Source organism: Rhamphochromis longiceps, linkage group LG17 (assembly GCF_057381845.1).
Source record: "Rhamphochromis longiceps isolate RC_006_pf linkage group LG17, R_longiceps_female_GT1.1, whole genome shotgun sequence".
NCBI classification, from domain to species: domain Eukaryota; kingdom Metazoa; phylum Chordata; class Actinopteri; order Cichliformes; family Cichlidae; genus Rhamphochromis; species Rhamphochromis longiceps.
Window position 1 is genome coordinate 7458444 of NC_140573.1, and position 22983 is coordinate 7481426.

At 41.8% G+C, this 22983-nt stretch overlaps 1 protein-coding gene across 1 annotated transcript in view; it reads right to left on the reverse strand.

Annotated features, from left to right (window-relative positions):
- Nucleotides 1–611: 611 nt before the first annotated feature.
- kank4 (KN motif and ankyrin repeat domains 4) overlaps nt 612–22983 on the reverse strand; it is a 33179-nt gene continuing 10807 nt past the window's right edge. Inside the window, exons 2-10 of the mRNA XM_085386748.1 lie at nt 20652–20725; nt 16566–20069; nt 11723–11816; nt 8827–9102; nt 6506–6590; nt 6193–6412; nt 5931–6073; nt 5378–5578; nt 612–3920 (exon numbers count right to left, since the gene is read on the reverse strand). Coding sequence (XP_085242874.1) covers nt 3801–3920; nt 5378–5578; nt 5931–6073; nt 6193–6412; nt 6506–6590; nt 8827–9102; nt 11723–11816; nt 16566–20069; nt 20652–20670 — 4662 coding nt within the window. The 5' untranslated portion in view covers nt 20671–20725 and the 3' untranslated portion in view covers nt 612–3800. The remainder of the gene's footprint in view (nt 3921–5377; nt 5579–5930; nt 6074–6192; nt 6413–6505; nt 6591–8826; nt 9103–11722; nt 11817–16565; nt 20070–20651; nt 20726–22983) is intronic.

A 22983-nucleotide genomic window follows, 5' to 3' on the forward strand; every position in this document is an offset into this window, starting at 1 on the left:
AAGAGTGCAAAAGAAGAATGGTTCCTCAACAGTGATGTGAGAGACTGTTAAAGCCATACAGAAAACAACTGCTTCAAGTTATTGCTGCTAAAAGTAATTCTGCAAGCTCATGTATCACAGGGTGCACACGGGGCTGCATGACTGTAACATTTTATGTGATATGTTTATATCACATTTTATCAGTGGGATGTTTCCAGAGTTATAAATGTATTTTATGTTATTTATATGGAACTAATTCACAAAAACAGTGACCTCAGGGTTTATATTGTGAGGTAAAGACTAAACAAGATAAGAAAGTTGAGCCTGCTCAACCCACTGAGCCATTCCAGCACCTGAAGTTGGGCATTTTATCATTTTATCCATAAGGTATACTTAATTTTGGAGCCAGACTCAAGCCACTGCAGTTTTCAGCACTTCTCACTGGTTTGGTTAAAATACATGAGACAAAAACTGTTTTCATTGGGATGTACTTACTTTTTCACATCTTCCGACAGAAACTGTTTTTGTATACTTTTGCCTGAATGGCCCGAATGTGTAATTAATCATGTCTGTCACAGCTTTGTGGTTGATTTAAAAAAGAAAAAATCATATGCGACAACATGAGTTTATCATTTATTTATTTAGAATTAATTCTCTGGTTTGTAACATACAAGCCTGTTGTACAAGGAATCTTACAGAGAGGTACAACTTTTTACATTTGACTCTGTCATGTACGTCGGCTCGGATTTCCACTTTGATATTCAAACAAGGGAGACGTTGCTCTCATAAGCTTAAGTCAGTGTCAGATCTGAAATGTCAAGAGTAGCATTAAAGGACACATGACAGTCCACAACCTCGTCAAATCACACTATGTACTATAACCACCCAACCGATGAAAGATAAGTTAAATGATCACATCATCAGGGTATACTCAGTACAGTTTTCAGTCATTCAAAATTCCCATTGAGCTGTATCACTTGAATATTTGTCCATGCATACATAGGTATATTATACGATAAAAAATATAGCATTTGGAATAAATACTGTAATCTTAGAGCAAACTGTCAGACAATACTTGTTATATACTTTTCACAATACTGTATGTACATATACATATATTTGGCTGGATTTACAGGAACAGATAACATACATATTTAGTCCCGTGTGAAACAGATTTGGTTTCAATTCTTTGGTGCTCATGTGAAACCTTATAATATCTGGGTCACAGGGGATTAAACATATAGATTTTCATAGAGACTTATACGCAGGCACGGAAGACCAGATTCACCAGATAATTCTCGCAGCGCCCTCCCGATCATCCTTTGGCTGTCTGCAATGCAGGAAGCTACGGCTGTACAGACTCTTATTTTTGTTCCTTCATACACAGACAGTCAGTGATGATCAGATGCGCTGCACAGAGTTAACATTGAGATTTACTGATGTTGTGTGAATGCAGCGTCGTTGTGGAGAGAACCTGTGCTACTTTGTGAGCCCCCACAAATACTTATCTGATTACTAAGTCAGTGTGAAAAAAAGTATTTTCTTGTGTAAATGTACTATATAAGTCAAAGTATATAGATCTATATAATATACTTCATTTAAAATGAGTCCTGCGTCATGGTCAGTCTACATATTTTTATATTTGTGTCCGAAAACATTAACTAGAATGACAAACCCCACTGCAAAAAAACCCCCAAATTAATACCAATTAAGACAAAATGGTAATGTATTCCAATGACATGATGTATCACTATGGCCACAAATATTCAACTGCTAATCCAGTTTTATTAATAAATGATAATAACAGCTGATAGGTTTGATTTGTCTGTATGCTAGAAAAATGTTCAGCGTTTCCTTTTGTTAGCTGTCTGGAGTGTAGCTTTTTTTCTTTTGTAAATTCAGACTGGATCATGGTCATAGGTCACATATATGGCAGTTGTTAAAGTAGTAAGTGGTATTCCCCTTTAAATCCCACCTCCAACTCTTTAAAAAAGAGAACAAAGATCAGAGTAGTCATAAATATGATCATAATCAGGTGAAAAGAGAGGCTTACAATGAACTTGATCGATTTGCCTATCAATTTTCTTTTCTAATTTAGGCTTACTCCCCCTATTTCCTTTGCAGTCCATGAACTACATGAATTATCTAAAATTAATAATAATAATAATGTTATATTACAGATCATTTTATGCCATTCTGTTGTATCATTTCAGCATTTCATTTAACTGTAAACATACGGGACTGTTTGACATCAGCAGCGGTCACTGAGTGGGAAACTGTAAACTTTATTTTAAAGACCGCTACTCCTGCTTCATATTAGCTCGGGAATACGAACGTAGGTTTGCGGTACAAAAACATCAACACTGTGGAAAACATCTTATGTCTTGTGTTTTCTGATTAAGGCTCGACCAAGGTCACTCACTCGACCTACTTTATGACTGACAGTAAGGTAGTATTCAATTGCTATTGCTTCTTAAAACGCAAACCCAAGTCCCAGCCCTACCTTCAACCCAAACCTCGGGTCAGATTTACCATGTTGTCTTACCGTTTATGAAATGAGACCTCACGAAAGCAAGGACGAGACGATGTGTCTCGCCACGCGTAATATATATAACCAGACTCATTCCAATGTCTGCCACATCCACTGACAGTCTGTGTCTGTTAGTCGTAAAGCCCATGCCAGTGTATTTAAACTTGCTACATTAATTTCCTGGAATGTGTCACAGCCAGCCTGACATTCATTGTGCATTTTGTAGCAGTTGCATACATGGTTTGATTTTAAAACGAGTAGGCGAACAAGGCATACAATATATTTGAACTGAAGGCGGGAGATGCAGAGAAAGAGAGAGTCGCTATGAGAACAGACAGTACTACAACATACTGCTGTTTAGTACTATAAGACAGCCAGTAGGGGGAGTAAACGTATTGGCATGCAGTACAATCTTCATAACAGAAGAGCGTTGTCTTTCTTCAGCCTGGTCATGTTGTGGTTATAAAAAATTGTTTAATGTCCCACAGAAAGGATTTGTTTCTCATTAACACACAGCTGATGAGCACCCATGTCCCACATGTGAAAAGCGATGGGTAGTACGGCAAAAACGATACACTGAATGTCAAATATATTCTGTTATAAGTTATATTCTGTTATTTAAATTCCTAATGAATGCTTTTCGGAGATATATAATTTCATCTGGACACCAATATTATAGAGGACTATTTACGAAACACATCAACAATTAAAAAAAAAAGTGCAGTAGAAAATACAGTTTTTGTGATTATAATCTATTCTACATAAAGTATGTCCTCAATAATGGCTTATGTCCAAATACGTAAAGACTGATTTCAATGTCATGAAAGGGAAAAAAATAGAAATAATGTATTATTTCATATTCTATATTTGCAAAGGTAGGTCATGTGCTTAGTATTTTGCTTTAAGAGTTAGCTGATGATAGGAAGCAGCAGTTCAGAGGCTCTCTCTGTCCACTTGCTAGGCCGCCCAATGTGTTGTCCTGCTTTATAGTCTCACCCTGTGTCCTACTTAACATCCCGTCAGTCACACATGACACTGTGGAAACGTCTTCTCATCAGGCTGTCGGGACCCTCAGCAGTGGACCTGAGCGGTTGATGCAGCATATCCATCGACACCCACCAGCATTACTGGCATAGACGTGGAAGAAAAGCTCCTGCCACGTCTTATGATGTGTGCGGTACCACCGTGTGTTTATTTCAGTGTTTTCTCCCCACGTTGGCGGCCACGGTTAACGGAAACAGAGCAGTTGAGCGGTTGAATGGCGAGCTGGGATGGTTTGGAGAACTCTGACTCAGAGGAGGTCTGCGGTGCTTGTGGACTCAGAGGTTTGGACCTCAGCGTTGGCCTTCAGAAGGTCAATTATGTCTTGTTGAGAGGCTCCTTCTGCCACCAACAGAGCCGTCTGACCGTTCTGGGTGGGGGGGAAAACAGACGTTTCAAAACACTGCAGTGACTTTTTTGAACCACACAGTGGCAGTGTTGTTTTGGGCTAAACATATTCTCTAGTAACTGAATATCAGGAGTATGGTGCATGCTGAACCTGCCCTGACTCTGTATACTAATAAACCCTTTTTACATCCTACAGCAATTGTCTCTGAAATAATAAAGGTTTTAAGCCTGGGATGTTTTGTATTGATGTTAAGCTTAATACAAGTAAACCTTGCATTTTGCTTATGAAACATATGTAAGAAAATTTAGAGTATTTTTTTGTGTATTTTCATCTTGTGTTGTTACTTATTGCACAGGCAATATGATAAAGTAGCGACAGGGATGACACACTGTGACCAGTATGTGATTGATCTCTTGAAAATGCACTCAAATATCTAATCACTGCCACTGTCACCTACTTACTTATTTGATCATCTTTATTTTCTTGCAAGCATATTTTTAAAAATTAATATGCACAGATTACAATAATGTTGTTTTTTTTTTAATGCAGCAAAGTAAAATAAATAAACGCTGTCGGGCTTGTGCTGTAATTATGTACCGTGCGAGGATTTATGGCAAGCACTCAAGTCGCGCTCTACCAGCAATTATCAGAAATAAGAACGCTTATCGGTGCTTGCGTCCTTACGGATAACAATCTCCCCAACCCGCTGCTACAAACGCTCTTCAGAATGCAATCACTTGCAAGCACATCTTACAGTTTGAGAAATGCGCTTGATGCCAAGACGTCAGTCAAATGATACAGCTGACAGATCTGCAATGTCAGGATTCTGCAAGAATATTTTTGCAGATTACCTTTGTGTTTTTTCCTCCTTCTTTTAATTCTATTAGGCCACATCCTGAGACATGAGCATAAATGTTCTGTATCACATACGGTGCCTACTTTTAATGTTGTTTTGGGGTAAGATGCAGCACGGTGTTTGTTGCAACACTGTTGCTACTCTTCCTGTGGCATTTACAAAGACTCACCTCCACACCTGCATCCATCCTTTTTTTGCCACAGGACACTAAGTGTCTTTGCTCTCCATTTAACGCAGCCAGTCCATTTGCCTCTGTGTTTCTAGGACTGCTCTCATTACAGAAGTGCTTCGGCAGCGTAAAGCACCGGCCATGATGTGATCACTCTCTGACTGGGGAATCTACAAACTGGAGAAATCAATGCACCAGGCTGAACAATCAATCTACTTTGTGTGGGCCAGCCATCAGTTCCCATATCCCTATAACCTTACTGAGAGCCCACAGTCTCCATTTTTGAGCGAACCAGGTGGTAAAAGCCATGTGACCATTAGTCGAATGCGAACAGCGAAGAATTACGTGCTGAAATTAATTGCTGAAAGTCTCATAAACGAGAAGTAAAACATCTACAAGTTTACAACAAGCCACTAAATGGCCTGATTTTAACTGCACAACCTAAAGCTATACCTTATCTTTGAGGCTGGTATCACAGCGACCTGTCTCCAGCAGCAGGCGAGCGATGTGCGTGTGCCCGTGCTCGCTGGCACACATCAGGGCCGTCGAGCCCTCGCGGTCCTGGGCATTTACATCCGCGCCGCAGCTCAGGAGCAGCTTCACCATGGCAACGCGGCCATGGCTCACCGCAAGCATGAGTGCTGTCTGGCCCGCCTAGAAAAAGAGTGAGAAAAACAGAGATTAGAATTAAACAGTGAGAGGGCAGGAATGATGGGAAGATATGTATATCTTACATGCAGACAGAGAGAGAAAGTGACGAGTTAAATAGTACATTAACTTGTTATACAAACATCCATAAATATTCGTTCTGGTGACCTTGATTTGCTTCTGCAGTCCTTTTCATGATTCCTGTATGGTTTCCACTAAAGGATGTCTTGCAGTTGAGGACATGTATTTACTTCCTTTTTCTATTTTATTTTATTTGTACAACACACCAAACTGTTTGATATCCGTTTTATTTTTAGTTCATCCAGCGTCTAAGTGCAACTGCCGTCTGTATACACACCTGTCTGGAGCGTGCGTTGACATCTCCCACTTTCAACAGTTGCTGTGCCACTTCAAGATCATCGGGGCTCTCAGCAGCCGTCAGAGCAGCCAGCATCACTGGAGTATAGCCTGCCTTATTGAGATTGTCTGTTTCGCACAGGCCTGAATGTACACAGAAAGTGATGGAGTGAGTAAAAGAGATGAGAAACAAAACGTTTCCACAGTTATAATCTTTTAGTTTTTTAGTTGGATTTGTCGTTCTGTGTGCCTTTCCGTCTCACCGGTATCCAGCAGCAGTTTGACCACAGGGAAGTTGGAGTGTGACACGCTGTAGTGAAGAGCCATATTCCCATTGCCGTCTGTCAAGTTAACAACATATGGCAGGAGAGTGGGTGTGGTCATCCCCACTTGTCGCAGGTATAATCTGACAGTATCTGCCTGCGAGTCCTTTTGACTGGAGACTCTGAACCACTCCTGGTAGAGCACCACTAAAACCTGGCGCTGAGGAGAGAGACAGAAAACAATGGAAAAACAAAAACTTACCATAGTGAAGCGGGGTTCGATTTTATTAAGTCCAATCAAAGAAATCCTTACCATTTCTTTATCTGGGGATGAAACCTCCTCCATGCGGTCCTTTACATAAAGGCATGCATCTATAAACCCCTTGTCGACTTTTCCCCTGAAAACCAAAACCATACAACACAGCAGGGATTAAGTATGGCCAAGCCAGCTTCTGTGGTTCATGTCTAAATTCTGTCAGAAATGATAAGAAGAAAATACAAGAAAAAATGGCTTGCACGCCTCCATGGCTTACTCACATCACTCAACAGTCTGACACATTGATAGCACACGCAAACCTCAACAGTTACAGTTTGCTCTGATTCACTACCCATTAATATCCAGAGAGCGCTCAAACCATCACGCAAACTGAGCATCAAGCCTGAGTGGGTCACAATGTGACCTGTACTAGCTTTCCAGCTATAACACCTATACACATATAGAAGCACATCCTGCACGTACCCACAGGAATGATCAGACAGGTGCTGAATGATGAGTTAATATAAGTCCTGCTTTCTCCTCACTGCCTGGGCCCATGGCCATCAGCCCTGTCTGCATACCTGAGACTGATAAGTGATCAGTCAATGACAGGGAAGACAACACTGCTAGTTATTTGCTTTGTCCTAGAACAAAGTACGTCTGTGTGACTATTGAGCACCCTTAATCAAGGAGTTTAGTTGCAAGTTGGAATATGTGTGTGCTTGTGTGAAGCTTACAGTGTACTTGTGGCGACAAATGTTGCCATTTTATTATTGTACGATCTACTGTGCAATATAAAGCGCCTTGATGTGACTGTTGTTGTGATTTGGCGCTATATAAATAAAACTGAATTGAATTGAAATGTCAGTTTAGTGTGTATATATATTACAGACACATTTATGGCGATGAATGTGCACAAGATTTAAAAAAGCATGAGTGTGTATTAACTGAATTCCCATGCATGTAAGTCAAAGTCCCAATGTAATGCCTCCAGTGCATGCATGAAGCATTATTCAGCGCCTGTCCTATACCAACTATATCAAATAAGGCTGCATACGAATGACTGTTCCAATATTTGTACCTGTGAGCAGAGAATGCAGTCTCTATTTAGAGAATTTACACACATAAATATTTAGTAACATTTAACACTAAAAACCATCTTGTGTTTAAAATTAAGTATTTACCAGCGATATAAATTCAGAAGTTTAACAGTTTGAATCTGAGCCTTCAGTAGTTTGATCAAGGTGTTGATAGCTTTTTTAAAAGGTTACGTATTGCTGTCGGTGTCGAAATAAATGTTTAATACAGCGTTGTCAATTTAAAGATTAATCATTTAAAGATAAAGATACCATTTAATATAGCACGGCTCTTTTTATAATGGCCAACAAACCTCTATATAGCTTGATTTACTGGCAACTGCTTTGTTAATTGATAAGTTGTGAATTTGTTTTTTCTTTCAGGGTGTAAAGGTAATATTGTACCGTTCACAGTGCCTGTGATAACTAAGTAGCATAAACCAGAAAAAATCTAAGCTTGATCCATCAATATATTTATGCTGGCTGTAGTCATAAAATGAGGGAAATAAAGTGAAAAACTTGCACTAAAATCAGCTAATTTAAGTTTGCGTGCAGGGGGAGAAAACTTGTGGAGCAGTCTAGAGCTCTTCAGGAGTGGAGATATGGGCATTTAAGTGTACAATGGTGAAGTGCAAACTGCCTCCAGGGCAAAAACAGGAGCATAACAAGGATAACAAAAGCTTGGCTCTGCACAGATATGTCAGCAAAGGTAATGAAAAACCCAAAGTGATATTTATATGATATAAGCTAAATGCATGCTGACCCCAGTCCTGCAGCCAGAGCCTGAACTTCAACAAGTAACAAAAGCAGCTTTAAGCCTCAGTTTTTCGCTGTATGTGTTTGTACAGTAGAATTACTCTGTTGATTGCTTTAAAGCCTTTTTGGCTGGTTTTCATTTTTGCTTTGTGTTGATGGTTTTGTGCTCATAAATAGTAAAAGAATGATCCTATGTATTGTGTCCTTAACATAAGTATATTTGCTGGTTTGTGGAACTGTAGACTGCGGTTTCTATAACTGGTAATTAAGTGCCAATTTGTTTCTGGTCATTGCAAAAAAGTAATGAGTAGTGTAACAAGTAACAAGTGCAACAACTTTTTTGAGTAACAACCCAACACTGCTTCTAGCAAATTCTGCAAATGTGGTTATTTTTGTTCTATATTTGTAAAATAATACCAAAAAGCAGTTCATGGAGAAACCATTTGGTATCATAGCAGACCCAATCCTCAGTTACATTTATGAGAAACACATAAAGTGCAACACGGTAACCGAAGATTATAATTTAAGCTCTGCTGTCGGTCTCACCCTCCAGCCTGCTCTTCCAGGAGCTCCTGGCTACTTTCTGGATCCAGCAGACCTCTTTCAGTCTCCTTCTCTTTAGCCACAGCACCTCCTCCCTCAGTTGGGACCTCTGCATCTTTTCTCTGGGCTTCTGCTCCCTCCTCTGGCTGCTTCTCAGGCTCCTTCTCAGGCTCCTTCTCAGGCTCCTTCTCCACTTCTGGTTCTGAGCTATCTACCTCTTCTACCTCCACCTTTGACTTCTCATCTCCACTGGACTCTTCACTGGATGTCGTCTCATATCTTAAAGAGAACATAATAGAGATGACGGCAGATTCTATAACAGCTCCACAGAAATCATTCAAATCATTCCACAAGCTAAAGCTAAGTTTGTACAGCACTAGCAGCATCACTAAGGAAATGTCTAAGCAGGTAAAACTAATATTAAGTCAATGTTAAGTCAGCACCAGGCAAGACAGGATAAATACTAACAGGTTATTCCCCTCTAGACTTCACAAGTGAGATGAAAAAGATGTTTGCCTTGTGCAGCCTTGCCCTCATATCCTAACATAAACATAATTTAAACATACATAAAAAGCCACAGACATGTTTGAGCACAAACATAAGCAGCCTTGAACAACATACAACCTTGTTCGTTGAGAAAAGGCTAACGATATGCTGCGGAGGCTGCTGGAGTAGCATGTATATAAGTGTGATTACTGGGGCGCATCATCAAGTCACCTCTGTAAGGCCAGTGATCAGATAAGGTTATACTGAATACCACTGATTCAGACTTCTTGTAGACACACAGAGACAAACTGAGACACCACAAGAGACGTTCAGGGGCCACAGCATTCTCGAGATTCCAGAGGAGCTCAAGGGAGAGCAGAGATAGGTTAGACTATACAAAGAGAAGAAGTATGAACAGCAGACCACTTCCTGCTGTGGGCAGAAGCCTAAAGATAGTCAGAGAAAATATTGTTGCCTGACATGTTTGCCTCATTATAAATAACATCTGCATATTTCAGGATTGGGTGGGCGGAAGATGGAAATGGTCAAATATTTATAGAGGTTGAAACGAAACCAAAAGAGATGTACACTAGATGTCAAAAAGTTTTATATAATCTAATTTATTAAACATATTAGTCCAAGTTTATAAGGAATAGATTCTTGCAATACCATAAAAAATCTGTTACGTGTTCTTCTGAATGTGGGTATGTTTACAGATCATTGTGTTGAAGGGAGGAAGGAATGGACTACACCACAACAGTCTGCAAAAACACTGCAAAGGTGAGCAGGTCATAAAACAGTGAAGCCCAGGAATGTAAGAGCAGGAACACGGGAATAAAACAAATGTTATGCATGGCAGCCATTTCCGTCATATGCAGGAGATTAAAATAGCCAGGAATTTAAAACAGAAACTTTTTACGTAAGTGATGAGAAATACTGTAAACGACCACAACAGGATATGAAATCATGCTGTAAGCATGACCTAAGAACAAATGCAACTTTATAGCAAGTCTTTGTGCCCAAATTTTACTTTGAAGCTTAGTTTTCTCATATCTTGTAGTTTTCCTGCTTTTCCTGCTTTGTGATTGTCTACCTCATTAGTAGGTAAATCACCAGAACCAATACTTATCTTCTCAATAACAAAACTTTGAAAACACAGTGGTACTTTTTTCCCTTTTCCAGTAGTTTAGATAAAGTTAGTTTAGTTGTTTAAAGAACAGGATACGCGGATGCTAATCGATGCTAAAAATTGCTAACACATTAAATACCCCTTTGCAATATTACTGATACCAGCACAGCAGCTTAGACAAGAAGCCTCTCACTCCACTAGCAGCTAACCACTTGAGCAGCAGCACAACAAAGTCTGCAAAGCATCTTAAAGATGACACCGTAAAGATATTCTTTATGAAGAATTGTTCAGGTCAATAAAGCCTGAAAAACATTTAAGTATAGTGAAGTTATATAATTGAGACAGAAAAACCACTTAACTGAATTACTGAACTGCTCTTGAGTTTTATTTCACTAAAATACAATTCCTTCCTTAGATTTAATAACAGAAAATTGCACTGTGTGAGCAATGCCAGAAAAAAATTGAGAACCACTGCCATCCCCATACTTTAAATTCATAAACACACACACTTCAACCAGCATCAGCAAATGCTGACATAAGCACGCTAGCACAATCACCTAGGTGCCATCAACAGAAACTATGCATGCATATCACATAATCTAAACACACATTAATGCAGGCATATTAGCACACCAGCAGAAGCAGCAGCAAGGTCAGATTCAGGACAACGTGTCTTTAGTGAGCCTGACAAACAGCAAGAAGCAGATGTCTGAAGTACAGCTTAATATCCAAGTTTAAAACAGTGACAAAGCTGACGCATACATGGCTAAATGACAAAAGATTAACACTGCTGCACAGACAGTTTTTTTTCTTGAATGAAAAGAGTGTTTGTTACGAATGGACCTCATGTAGCCTGAAATACAGGTGCATGAAAATCCAAACTGTCGCCTGTGGATTTCTACACACAAAGAAGAAGAAATCAAATAACATCAAATCAAATTTCTCAGACAATCCTGTATCTTTTGCTCTTTCTGAATTTTTTCACATAATGTGTGGTTATGTGGATTAACCACAACATTGAAAAATACATTTGTGGGTAATCCATCAAACTTGAAGCCCCTTTGCATACAGTAACACATCAAACCTAATAACAAATACTTTTAATGAACTAAATCAAGATAAAAGGGGATTTTTTACATTAATCAGAAGTGGCAACACATTATTTTTCCTATAAGGATGAAGACTGACAAAAGCATGAAAATATAAGTGCACAAAACACATTTCAGCCCACACAAAGATATAAATCACAAAGAGATTGGACGATGACTAAAAAGAAGATTTTACCCTCCATTCACCCCCACAAACTTCAGGTTTTTCTTGGCTCCCTTGTTCCCCTGCTTGCCTGCTCCACCATTTTTCTTCATGATGGATTTGAGACCTAGTGAAGAGGATAGAGCGAGAGGCAGAGGAGAAGATGAAAAATAAAAATGAGGAAAGTAAAAATTAATAGGGTTTCTGTGGAATTTGGGTGTGTGCATGTATATTTTGTGTGTGTGTTCAAGTTCAAGTTATTTGAAACATCCTCACAACTAAACAGTGTGATATGAGTCAGAGGACATCACAGTGTCTCAGTGTTTTAAGATCTGTCACCTTTACAGGCTTATGGTTAGAATAAATACAGCCCCATAACATCAGTGATGCAGGTTTTTGAGCTAAGTACTGATAATGAGCCCAAAGGTCCATTTCTTCTTTAGTACGGAGGAGGCGGTATCCTTTATTTCACATTTTAAATCATCTGACTACAGAACAGTTTTCCACTTTTCCTCATTACATTTTAAATGACCTTTGGCCCAGAGAAGATGGTGACGTTTCTGATTCATGTTCACAGCTTTCTTAAGTTTTAACCTACATTTGCGTATGGCTTCATGAACTGTGTTCACAAAGATTTCTAGAAGTGTCCCTGAGCCCATGCACTGATTTCCATGACAGAATCATGCCTGTTTTTAAAGGTCTGCCACCTCAATCACAAGCATCAAGCAACCAATATTTTGAGCCTTGTCCCGTGCGCACAGAGATTTCTCCAAATTTGCAGAATCTTTTGATAATATTATGCACTGTAGATGATGTATTTGCAATATAGCATTGAGGAACATTATTCTGAAATCATTCTCCAATTTATAGATGCAATTTTTTTGCAAACTGGTTAAATGTTGCCTCTCTGCGATGTTCTTTTTTTATACCCAATCATGTTACACACAAGTTTATTATAAACTTTAGTCCCAAAATGCTCCTCTAGCTCTTTTTTTTAGTACCACTTACTTTTCCAGCCATTTGTTGCACCTACCTGAACTTTTTTGACACGTTACTGCTATCAAATTCAAAATGAGCTAATAATGTTTCATTTGATATGGTTTCTACATCCCATTATGAATAAAATATGGGTTGGTGAGATTTGTAAATCATTGTATTTTGTTTATATTTACATTTGCACATAGTACACTTACATTTACATTGTTATTGACTTTTATCTCATTAGGTAACAGACAACAACAATTTGCAAACGGCGACTGTATTTCTTTGGGCTAGTGTTATAAGTACAGTGGGGCAAAAAAGTATTTAGTCAGCCACCGATTGTGCAAGTTCCCCCACTTAAAATGATGACAGAGGTCAGTAATTTGCACCAGAGGTACACTTCAACTGTGAGAGACAGAATGTGAAAAAAAAATCCATGAATTCACATGGTAGGATTTGTAAAGAATTTATTCGTAAATTAGGGTGGAAAATAAGTATTTGGTCACCTCAAACAAGGAAAATCTCTGGCTCTCACAGACCTGTAACGTCTTCTGTAAGAAGCTTTTCTGTCCCCCACTCGTTACCTGTATGAATGGCACCTGTTTGAACTCATCATCTGTATAAAAGACACCTGTCCACAGCCGCAAACAGTCAGACTCCAAACTCCGCCATGGCCAAGACCAAAGAGCTTTCGAAGGACACCAGGAAAAGTATTGTAGACCTGCACCAGACTGGGAAGAGTGAATCTACAATAGGCAAGCAGCTTGGTGTGAAAAAATCAACTGTGGGAGCAATCATCAGAAAATGGAAGACATATAAGACCACTGATAATCTCCCTCGATCTGGGGCTCCACGCAAGATCTCATCCCGTGGGGTCAAAATGATCATGAGAACGGTGAGCAAAGATCCCAGAACCACACGGGGGGACCTGGTGAATGACCTGCAGAGAGCTGGGACCAAAGTAACAAAGGTCACCATCAGTAACACACTACAACGGCAGGGAATCAAATCCCGCAGTGCCAGACGTGTTCCGCTGCTGAAGCCAGTGCATGTCCAGGCCCGTCTGAAGTTTGCCAGAGAGCACATGGATGATACAGCAGAGGATTGGGAGAATGTCATGTGGTCAGATGAAACCAAAGTAGAACTTTTTGGTATAAACTCAACTCGTCGTGTTTGGCGGAAGAAGAATACTGAGTTGCATCCCAAGAACACCATACCTACTGTGAAGCATGGGGGTGGAAACATCATGCTATGGGGCTGTTTTTCTGCCAAGGGGACAGGACGACTGATCCGTGTTAAGGACAGAATGAATGGGGCCATGTATCGTGAGATTTTGAGCCAAAACCTCCTTCCATCAGTGAGAACTTTGAAGATGAAACGAGGCTGGGTCTTCCAACATGACAATGATCCAAAACACACTGCCCGGGCAACAAAGGAGTGGCTCCGTAAGAAGCATTTGAAAGTCCTGGAGTGGCCTAGCCAGTCTCCAGACCTCAACCCCATAGAAAATCTGTGGCGGGAGTTGAAAGTCCGTGTTGCTCGGCGACAGCCCCAAAACATCACTGCTCTCGAGAAGATCTGCATGGAGGAATGGGCCAAAATACCAGCTACTGTGTGTGCAAACCTGGTAAAGACCTAAAGTAAACGTTTGACCTCTGTTATTGCCAACAACGATTATGTTACAAAGTATTGAGTTGTATTTTTGTTATTGACCAAATACTTATTTTCCACCCTGATTCACGAATAAATTCTTTACAAATCCTACCATGTGGATTCATGGATTTTCTTTTTCACATTCTGTCTCTCACAGTTGAAGTGTACCTCTGGTGCAAATTACTGACCTCTGTCATCATTTTAAGTGTGGGAACTTGCACAATCGGTGGCTGACTAAATACTTTTTTGCCCCACTGTATGTCTGTCTGCTTGTTTCTGTGTGCTCTTGTGTCTGTATGTGAATGTCAGTGATTTTGAGCCTGGAAGATATTGGGAAAAAAACAACGAGTAAGTACAGCCAATCAAATGATGTGGAAAGCTTGTGTTAACACAGAACAGAAAAGCTAGAGCCCCATTTGCTATACTCTATACAAAGACAACAATTAAGACTGCTGAACTGAAATCTAAAGCACATACTTCAGTTTTTAATTAGATTTAACTTTCCAAGTACACACTAAGGCCTCGAAGTATTCTCCATGGAAATATATACAGGTCAAGACTATACACCTTATTGACAACATCCAACCTTGACTCTGCCAGGCCCATTTATGTATGTAACTGCCCAGGAATTGATTCTGTGTGGGCTCTTATGCTGACTCCCTTTGGCTGTGAGCCCAGTATAGCTGTCTCAGTTGTGCGTGACAGCAGACATGGTGCAGAGTATCTGTAATGTTTTATGTAAGGACACAAGACCGTAGCTTTGAGCCAAAAAATACCAGTTTAAAAAAAATTCCCAGGGACCACCATCTAAGAAGAATGATGCTTTTAGATCTAGTACCTCCCAGGAGAGCAACATGGAGAGGAGGGTTAGAAACATACTTGAAATATAAAAATATCCTTTTCCTAATTCCTAATAAATAAATTAGTTGTGTGATTTAACCCTCCTTCGCTTTGTCAGAGATATTTCACTCAAGGCACAGATTGACTAGAATGAGTGAATTCCTCAATGCAGCAGTAGGCGTTTCTTTTTAACACACACAGAAGATGATAAGACGTTTAAAAGGCCACACTGGGAAACTTCACATCAGCCATAGGCACCTCAGAAATGGGTCTGAAATACGCACATCTCAAACCTGACTTAAAAACACTCCTGTACCACACTGTGCTCCCGGCACTGAACTGTAGATGAACTTTGAAAATAAAATATGTGTGTGATAGTTGAGCGAGTGAGTACCATGACCAGAAACAGGAGAGACATATCAGGGGAGGGAAGAGAGAGGCGTCATCTGTTTGATATATGTGTGAGGACCGGTGCTTAAGGATCCATTCGACTGTGTACTGTAAACAGATGCTTAACCACACGTGTGAACTTTGCCGTGTGATTCTGTCTTTGCATATATTGTGGGGAACAAGAAATGTGTACGTGTGCTCTTGAAGGTCACTGAACCATGTCATTTTGACAGTTTTTAGTAATGTGTGTTTTTTTCCACTCTTGTATATTACAGAAAAAAATGCCTATTCCCAGCTCCCCATCCCTCATCCCTCCTCCACTCTGCATTTCAGAGTAAAACTGACATTTACTGTAGCAACAGTGCTCAGTGTATTTTGTGCTCTGCGTAATATGTCTTATATTAACAATGCCTGCGCTCTCCAGAAAGAAAAGGCACATCAATTTCAAGATATTAACCTTAAAATAAGTTAAGCAATGTCATTTATTTCTATCGCGATCCTATTACAGCATCTAATTTCATGACTAAGGCACACTAAAACTTTTGTAGTACTTTTGTAGTACAGTACTATTCATAGAAGCAGGAGAAGTGATAATTTGACAGCATATCAACTTGAGTATAATGTTCCCAGTAATTGAATGGGAGCAGTGTGGTTTCAAGTTGCAATGAAAAAAATCTGTGCTGTGAACGCACCATTTGTAAGAGTTTGCAGGGCTAAGCTGCGCCTATACAAGTGAAACCATGGATATTTGTCTAACCACACTGAAAATGTTTGGCTGTTTCTGCAGGAGTTCTTTTTAGGGAGAGAAGTCAATGTTTCAGGCTAATGAGCTGTACACATTTATAATACTTCATGACAATTATAGATCATAAGGGACATGTTATAATGAAGCGGCATGGATAATGCATCATTATGCTCCTTGAAAGGATTTATTCAGTGACTATAAGAGAGAAATGGCTTTAGCTAATACAAATAGGTGAGCAGCTATCAAACAGATGAACCACGGGCCTACCTTGTTCTTGCTGTTTGCTGGCAGCAGCCGCTTTCTGGCTTGGGGAGTAGAAGGCAGAGAGGACACTGAGGGAGCTGACCAGTTGGCTCTGAATGGAGCTCATTTTGGAAGTACCAGGTTTCCCCGCTGGTTTCCCTGTCGCTGCTGCTGATGGGGCTGCTTTCCCCGCTGGCTTGGCTGACGTTGCCTTTCCAGCCTCTGCTCTTTTCCCTGTCGTCTTTTTCTGTGTGCTCGCGCTCTCCTGCTGGCTGGCTGTTTGCTGAGTGCCAGAGCTGCTTCCGAGATGTGCCCACTGCTCTCCTAGCAGCCCCGTTATCCGAGTTACAACTTGACCCAAAGCTGCAGGCGATGTTGGTGATTCGCTGGAGCCTCTTCGAGGAGGCTGGGCCTCCCCGGTGTCGCGACGTGAACCCTGGGCTTCGCTTGAGCCACGGCGCTGAGCTGCTTCACTGGAGCCACGGCGCTGAGCTGCTTCACTGGAGCCTCTGCGCAGTGACTGTGTCTCACTGGCATCTTTCGGAGAGGCCTGAGCCTCACTGGAGCTTCTACGTGAACCCTGAGGTTGAGTTTGAGCATCGCTTGACGCTTGGCGAGGTGGTTGGGTCTGGGCTTCTCCCGATCCCCGTCTAGGAGTGTGTGATGCACCAGACACCCTCTGCGGTGCTTTCAGCTCTTTTGAGTCCCGCCGAGGTACAGAAGTTTGAGATTGCGCTTGTATTGATTTAGGCCTGACTTGGACTTCACTAGAGCCCGGAGACAAGGCCTGAGTCTCAGACTGAAGTCGAGATTCAGACTGCTTCTCTCCAGACCCTCCAGGAGGTTTCTTTGCTATAGTGTGGTCCTCAACCTGAGGCACAGACGGTGTTTGATGTTTTACCTGTGTTTCAGAGAGCTGTTCTGGGGACCGAGCTTCAAGCTGAGCTGCACTCTGTTCCTGCACCTGGGGCTGGGTTTTCGTCTGCGGCTGGGTCTGAGTTTCACTGGATCCCCTACGAGGACGCACAGGCACCACCTGAAGTTGAGGAGGTGACGGCTGAGTTTGCTCCACTGAGGGTTTCCTGCCTCTTTGTGGTCTTACAGGAGCTGCTGTCTTCACAGCTGAATTCCCCTCAGTTACTGCAACAGTGTCAGCGGCTACAGTTTCTTTGACTGCTGCAGACATAACCTCCCCGGCTCCTGTTTCTTTCTTCTCTGTAGTCTCTTCTCTGTAGGGCAGCTGGTCTCTTCTCTGTAGGGCAGCTGGTCTTGTTTCAACCACTTCTGTAATTTCTTTTGTTTCTGAGTCATCTTGTTCGGAACTCATTTTAATCTTATTTTCTTCTGCTTTAGCAGCCGAACTGGCGCACTCTTCATTCTTCCTAACAACATCTAAAGTTTTTATGCTTTCTACAGCTGCCGCTGAGCTTTCTGATAAAACCTCAGCAACTAAACGTTCACTCTCTCTTTGAATTCTTTCGTATGTTTCCCTGTCTTCTGTTCTTTCGCTCACCACGACTTCGTTTCTTTGGCTGCCTGTGTTCTCACTCACTTGACTCTCTGCTTCTACACCTCTGGCTGGGTTGTTGTCATGACGTCTCTCCATCTCTGTCTCAGTCTGCTGGTCTGCTCTCTGGGCTACCTCTGTCTCTGTCACTCTGTCCACAGTGCCCACCCTTTCTGTCTCTGTCCCTCTGTCAACACTGCTGGCCCTCGGTCTGTGAGGATGGTCCATCACCATCTCGCCTTCTGTTTCTGTGACTTGGTTTACCCTTTCGGCCACGGGGGTCTCGGTCATCTGATCCAGGGTGATGATGCTCTCGGTTAGTGTGCCTCGTTCCATGCTGTTGGCTCTGGGCCTCGGTGGACTTGTCGCTGTTATCGCCGCCTCCATCTCTGTCTCCTGGTCATGCGTGTCAGCTTTTCCCGTCACTGGTCCTTGATCTGTACTTTTAGTCTCTTGTTTTGGTATGCACACTTCAATGCAGATTTTTTCAGTGTCTGTCCCCTGATCTACAGTACCAGGCGATTCTGTCTCTGTTTCTTGGTGGGTAAAATCTATCCTTTCTGTCACTGTCCCTGTGTCAATGCTCTCTCTTCTTGGACGTTCATGTGCGGTGCAAACCTCCACTCTCGTTCCCTCACTCAGTTGTAGTATTCTCTCCTCTTTTAGCTTGTTCTCCTCTATTTGCTGTTTCAAAAGAGCATTAGTGCTCTCTAGCTCCTGGCTAGCCTGAATAAGTTTAGCCTCTAGTACTGTTAGCTTCTCCTGCAACTTCTGCATATCATCTGGATCCTTTGGTTTTCCTTCTTTTGCTGCAGTCTCTGTTTCTTTTAAAGCCACTGTGATAGATAGTAATTCCTCCCCTGAAATGTCTCGTGGCAGTTTTTGCACTGTCTGTCCCAGTGGACTCTCTGTTTCTTTTTGTTTTTCAAGTATGTCCAGCTGCAGTGATTGTCTCTCCACTTCTTGTGCTGAGGACATGCTACTTTTTCCTTGTGCCAAGCTCTCCACTTCAGATAGTAACACGTTAGTTTTCTCTGTCTCACCTTGTTTCTCCTTCCCTGCAGCTTGGTTTGATGGCCCAAGACTTGTGTCTTCTAAACGTCCAGTGGGTTGAGTCTTTAGGACTAACTTCATCTCCTGTGAAGGTCTCTGTCCTTGCGATTGATTATTTGTCCTAGAATCGTAACCTGTTGGTACTGTAGCAGATAATTTGGAAGCCTGGGCCTTGGCTTGTGCTTGTAGCTGAAGAAGCAGCTGCTCCCGCTCCTCCCTCAAAGAGCAGATCTGAGCTTTCAGTTCTGGGATGGTTTTGACCTGTTCCTCGAGTTCTCTGACCCGCTTCAGTGCAACAGTAATCTGCTGGTGAAGACCTGCTCGATCTTGGGGAACACAGCGTCTTTCTGTTACGTCTGGTGAAGCCCGGAACATGTTCTCTGTTGAGCCGTTTTCTGGTGTTCCCACGGTACGGTCAGGACTGCTTGAATCTGAACTCTTACGCTGCTGTAGCGTGATGGGCATGCTCGATGCTCTGAGCAGATTTGGACGACTCTGAATCTGAATCCCCCCAGTTTTGTCTTCAGCACCGCGAGCCCCCGCGCCTACTTCATCTTTGGGTTTAGTTGAAACATAGCCAGTTCCTTGACTTGTGGTCCCCCTGCAGCTCTGGCTGGAAATCACGCCTTCATTTGCTCGAAAGTCAAAGATCTGTTGAACCTCTGTCACTCGTGATTTAGGCTTGGGACCCAGGGTAGACGTCCCAGACCAAGTACTGTCCTTTTCCTTTGGGGGAGGCCTTACTCCATGCCCAGGAAGACTAAAATTTCTGGGCAGAGTGCTGAATTTAGGTGGGCCCTTTACCCTGCGCTGAATGTGGACCCTTTTGATTGTGTTGCCTTTTTCAATATCATCAACATACTTGAGGAAATCAAGATCCAGGTGGAAGCCATAGGGAGTCTCCACTGAGTAGGGCAGCTGCTTCCTTTGAACACCACCCTCACTGGCCTTGGACTGAAAGCCATTGGCTGTAAGAATTAACATCAAATGATTCATTAATGAAATAAGTCATTAGTTGGTGCTTATTTTCATACTTCAGTGACTAGTCATAGTAATACTGTAGTATCCGATATGAAAGAACTAAACATGTGCAATTAGTTTACAATAAGAACATGAACCAAATCACACATCATCAGCATTATTAATTCTTTTCACCCCCTCGTGCAAGCAGGCTGTACTGTGCCGAACACACAGTGCTTCATTATGTAAAACCCGATCACTTACTGGGAAGTAATTATCATGCAGTGATTGCGCCAAAACAAACTAATCAGCATGTAAAATGCTGCTCATGCTGTGTCAACTTATGAATGCAGTATGAGACGGGGTGGTTATCACCTGAAGGAAATAAGCCCATAGCTGTTTTTGGCCACATGAAAGGAACAGCGAGATAAAAATGTCACCTTTTATGTCATGAACTAGATTATATATTGGAATAAAAGCAAAAAATAGAGTCTGACTTATTAAGCTTCTCACAGTTGTTAAAAAAGGTTGCTGCACATGTTAGAAGCACAGAGGATTGCTTGTTTAACTACAGGCTTGGCGACACTCACCACTTTTCTTGTCCATCATGGGAGGCCGAGTTCTCAGTCATCTACTTGTGTTTGCTAGAGTAGGAGCTAACAGCCTGGGAGAAAAAAAGCAGAAATGAGAGAGAAACATGAGAAACTGAAATATCGCCCACTAATATTATGCAAATAGAACCAAATTCTGCAAGAGTAAATTTATGGCATTTACATCATGCCTTTGGACTTTTTTCAATATCAAGAAAATGGCAGTTCTGTTAAATCAAACAAAACAAACCAAGACAAAAGCATGTGAGCCCTGCAGATAAAGGACCAGAAAATTTTTCACAGTGAAGTTATTGCTTTCCAAGATTCTTGTAATATGTTTTCACTGATTTAGTGAAGCCACCAAAATAAGACAAAACAATTTCTTAGAGATATGATATTTTTTATATATAAAACAGGCAGACTTAATACACACGACTGTTATATTTCAACTCTGGCTCTCCACAGTGTATCTGTTATCTTGTCTTCCTCCCCTCACTCTAAGGTTGGATGGCTGCGCCTCCCTGAGCCTGGTTATGCTGAAGATTTCATATTGTCAAAAGGGGTTTTTTCCTTTCCACAGTCGCCAGGTGCTTGCTCATGGGGATCCCCTGATTTTTGGGGTTTCTCTCTATTATTGCAGGATCTTCACCTTAAAATAGAAAACACCTTGAAGCAACTGATTTGGTGCTATCTAAATAAAACTGAATTGAACTACTGTGCCTCATTAGTTTATTTTTATTAGGAAAATGATAAATGGATGCACATTGTATGTTTAAAAATAAATATGCAGTCACATACAAATCAAATCAAATCAAATCACTTTTATTGTCACATCACATGTGCAGGTACATTGGTACAGCACATGTGAGTGAAATTCTTGTGTGCGAGCTTCACAAGCAACAGAGTTGTGCAAAATACAATAATGTAAACAAGCAAAATACAAGAATGGCTACATCTGAAACTAATAAATATATGTACAATATATAATAGTATATGCATTTCTGGATGTGTATACTAAATATTTTTCTACGTGTGTGTGTGTGTGTGTGTGTGTGTGTGTGTGTGTGTGTGTGTGTGTGTGTGTGTGTGTGTGTGTGTGTGTGTGTGTGTGTACACATATTTTACAAATTAAATAGAGTAAACAATAAATAAAATATATAAAATAAAATATACAGAGTTGAGACATGTGCAAAACAGTGGCGTTACTGTACAGTATGGAGTGCATAATGTTAAAGTTCCAGTAGTGAAGCTGAGGTGTCTATGAAGTGTTCAGCAGTCTGATGGCCTGATGGAAAAAGCTGTCTCTCAGTCTGCTGGTACGGGACCGGATGCTGCAGAACCTCCTTCCTGATGGAAGCAGTCTGAACAGTTTATGGCTGGGGTGACTGGAGTCCTTGATGATCCTCCCCGCTTTCCTCAGGCACCGCTTCCTGTAGATGTCTTGGAGGGAGGGAAGCTCACCTCCAATTATCCGTTCAGAGCACCGCACTACTCGCTGGAGAGCTTTGCAGTTGTAGGCGGTGCTGTTGCCATACCAGGTGGTGATGCATCCAGTGAGGATGCTCTCAATGGCACAGTGATAGAAGGTCCTGAGGATGCGGGGGCTCATGCCGAATCTTTTCAGTCTCCTGAGAAAGAAGAGGCGCTGCTGCGCCTTCTTCACTGTTTTGTTTGTGTGTACTGACCATGTAAGATCCTCAGCCAGATGTACACCAAGGAACCGGAAGCTGCTCACTCTCTCCACAGCAGCGCCGTTGATGGTGATGGGGGTGTGTACTTCTCTGCACCTCCGGAAGTCCACTATCAACTCCTTTGTCTTTGCGACGTTGAGGGTGAGATGGTTGTCTTGACACCAGTGGGTCAGGGTGCTGACCTCCTCCCTGTAAGCTGTCTCATCACCATTGGTGATAAGACCCACCACTGTAGTGTCGTCCGCAAACTTCACAATGATGTTGGAGCTGTTAGTGGCCGTGCAGTCGTAGGTGTAGAGTGAGTACAGGAGAGGGCTCAGTACACACCCCTGTGGAGCACCAGTGTTCAGTGTGACGGGGGATGAGGTGATGCTGCCCAGTCTGACCACTTGGCGTCTGTCAGACAGGAAGCTAAGGATCCAGCTGCAGAGGGAGCTGCTCAGTCCTAGATCCTGCAGTTTCCTGTCCAGCTTCGAGGGAACGATGGTATTGAATGCTGAGCTGTAATCTACAAACAGCATTCTCACATACGTGTCTCTCTTCTCCAGGTGTGACAGGGCAGTGTGTAGTGTCAGGGCTATGGCATCATCAGTGGACCTGTTGTGGCGGTATGCGAACTGTAGAGGGTCCAGTGAGTCGGG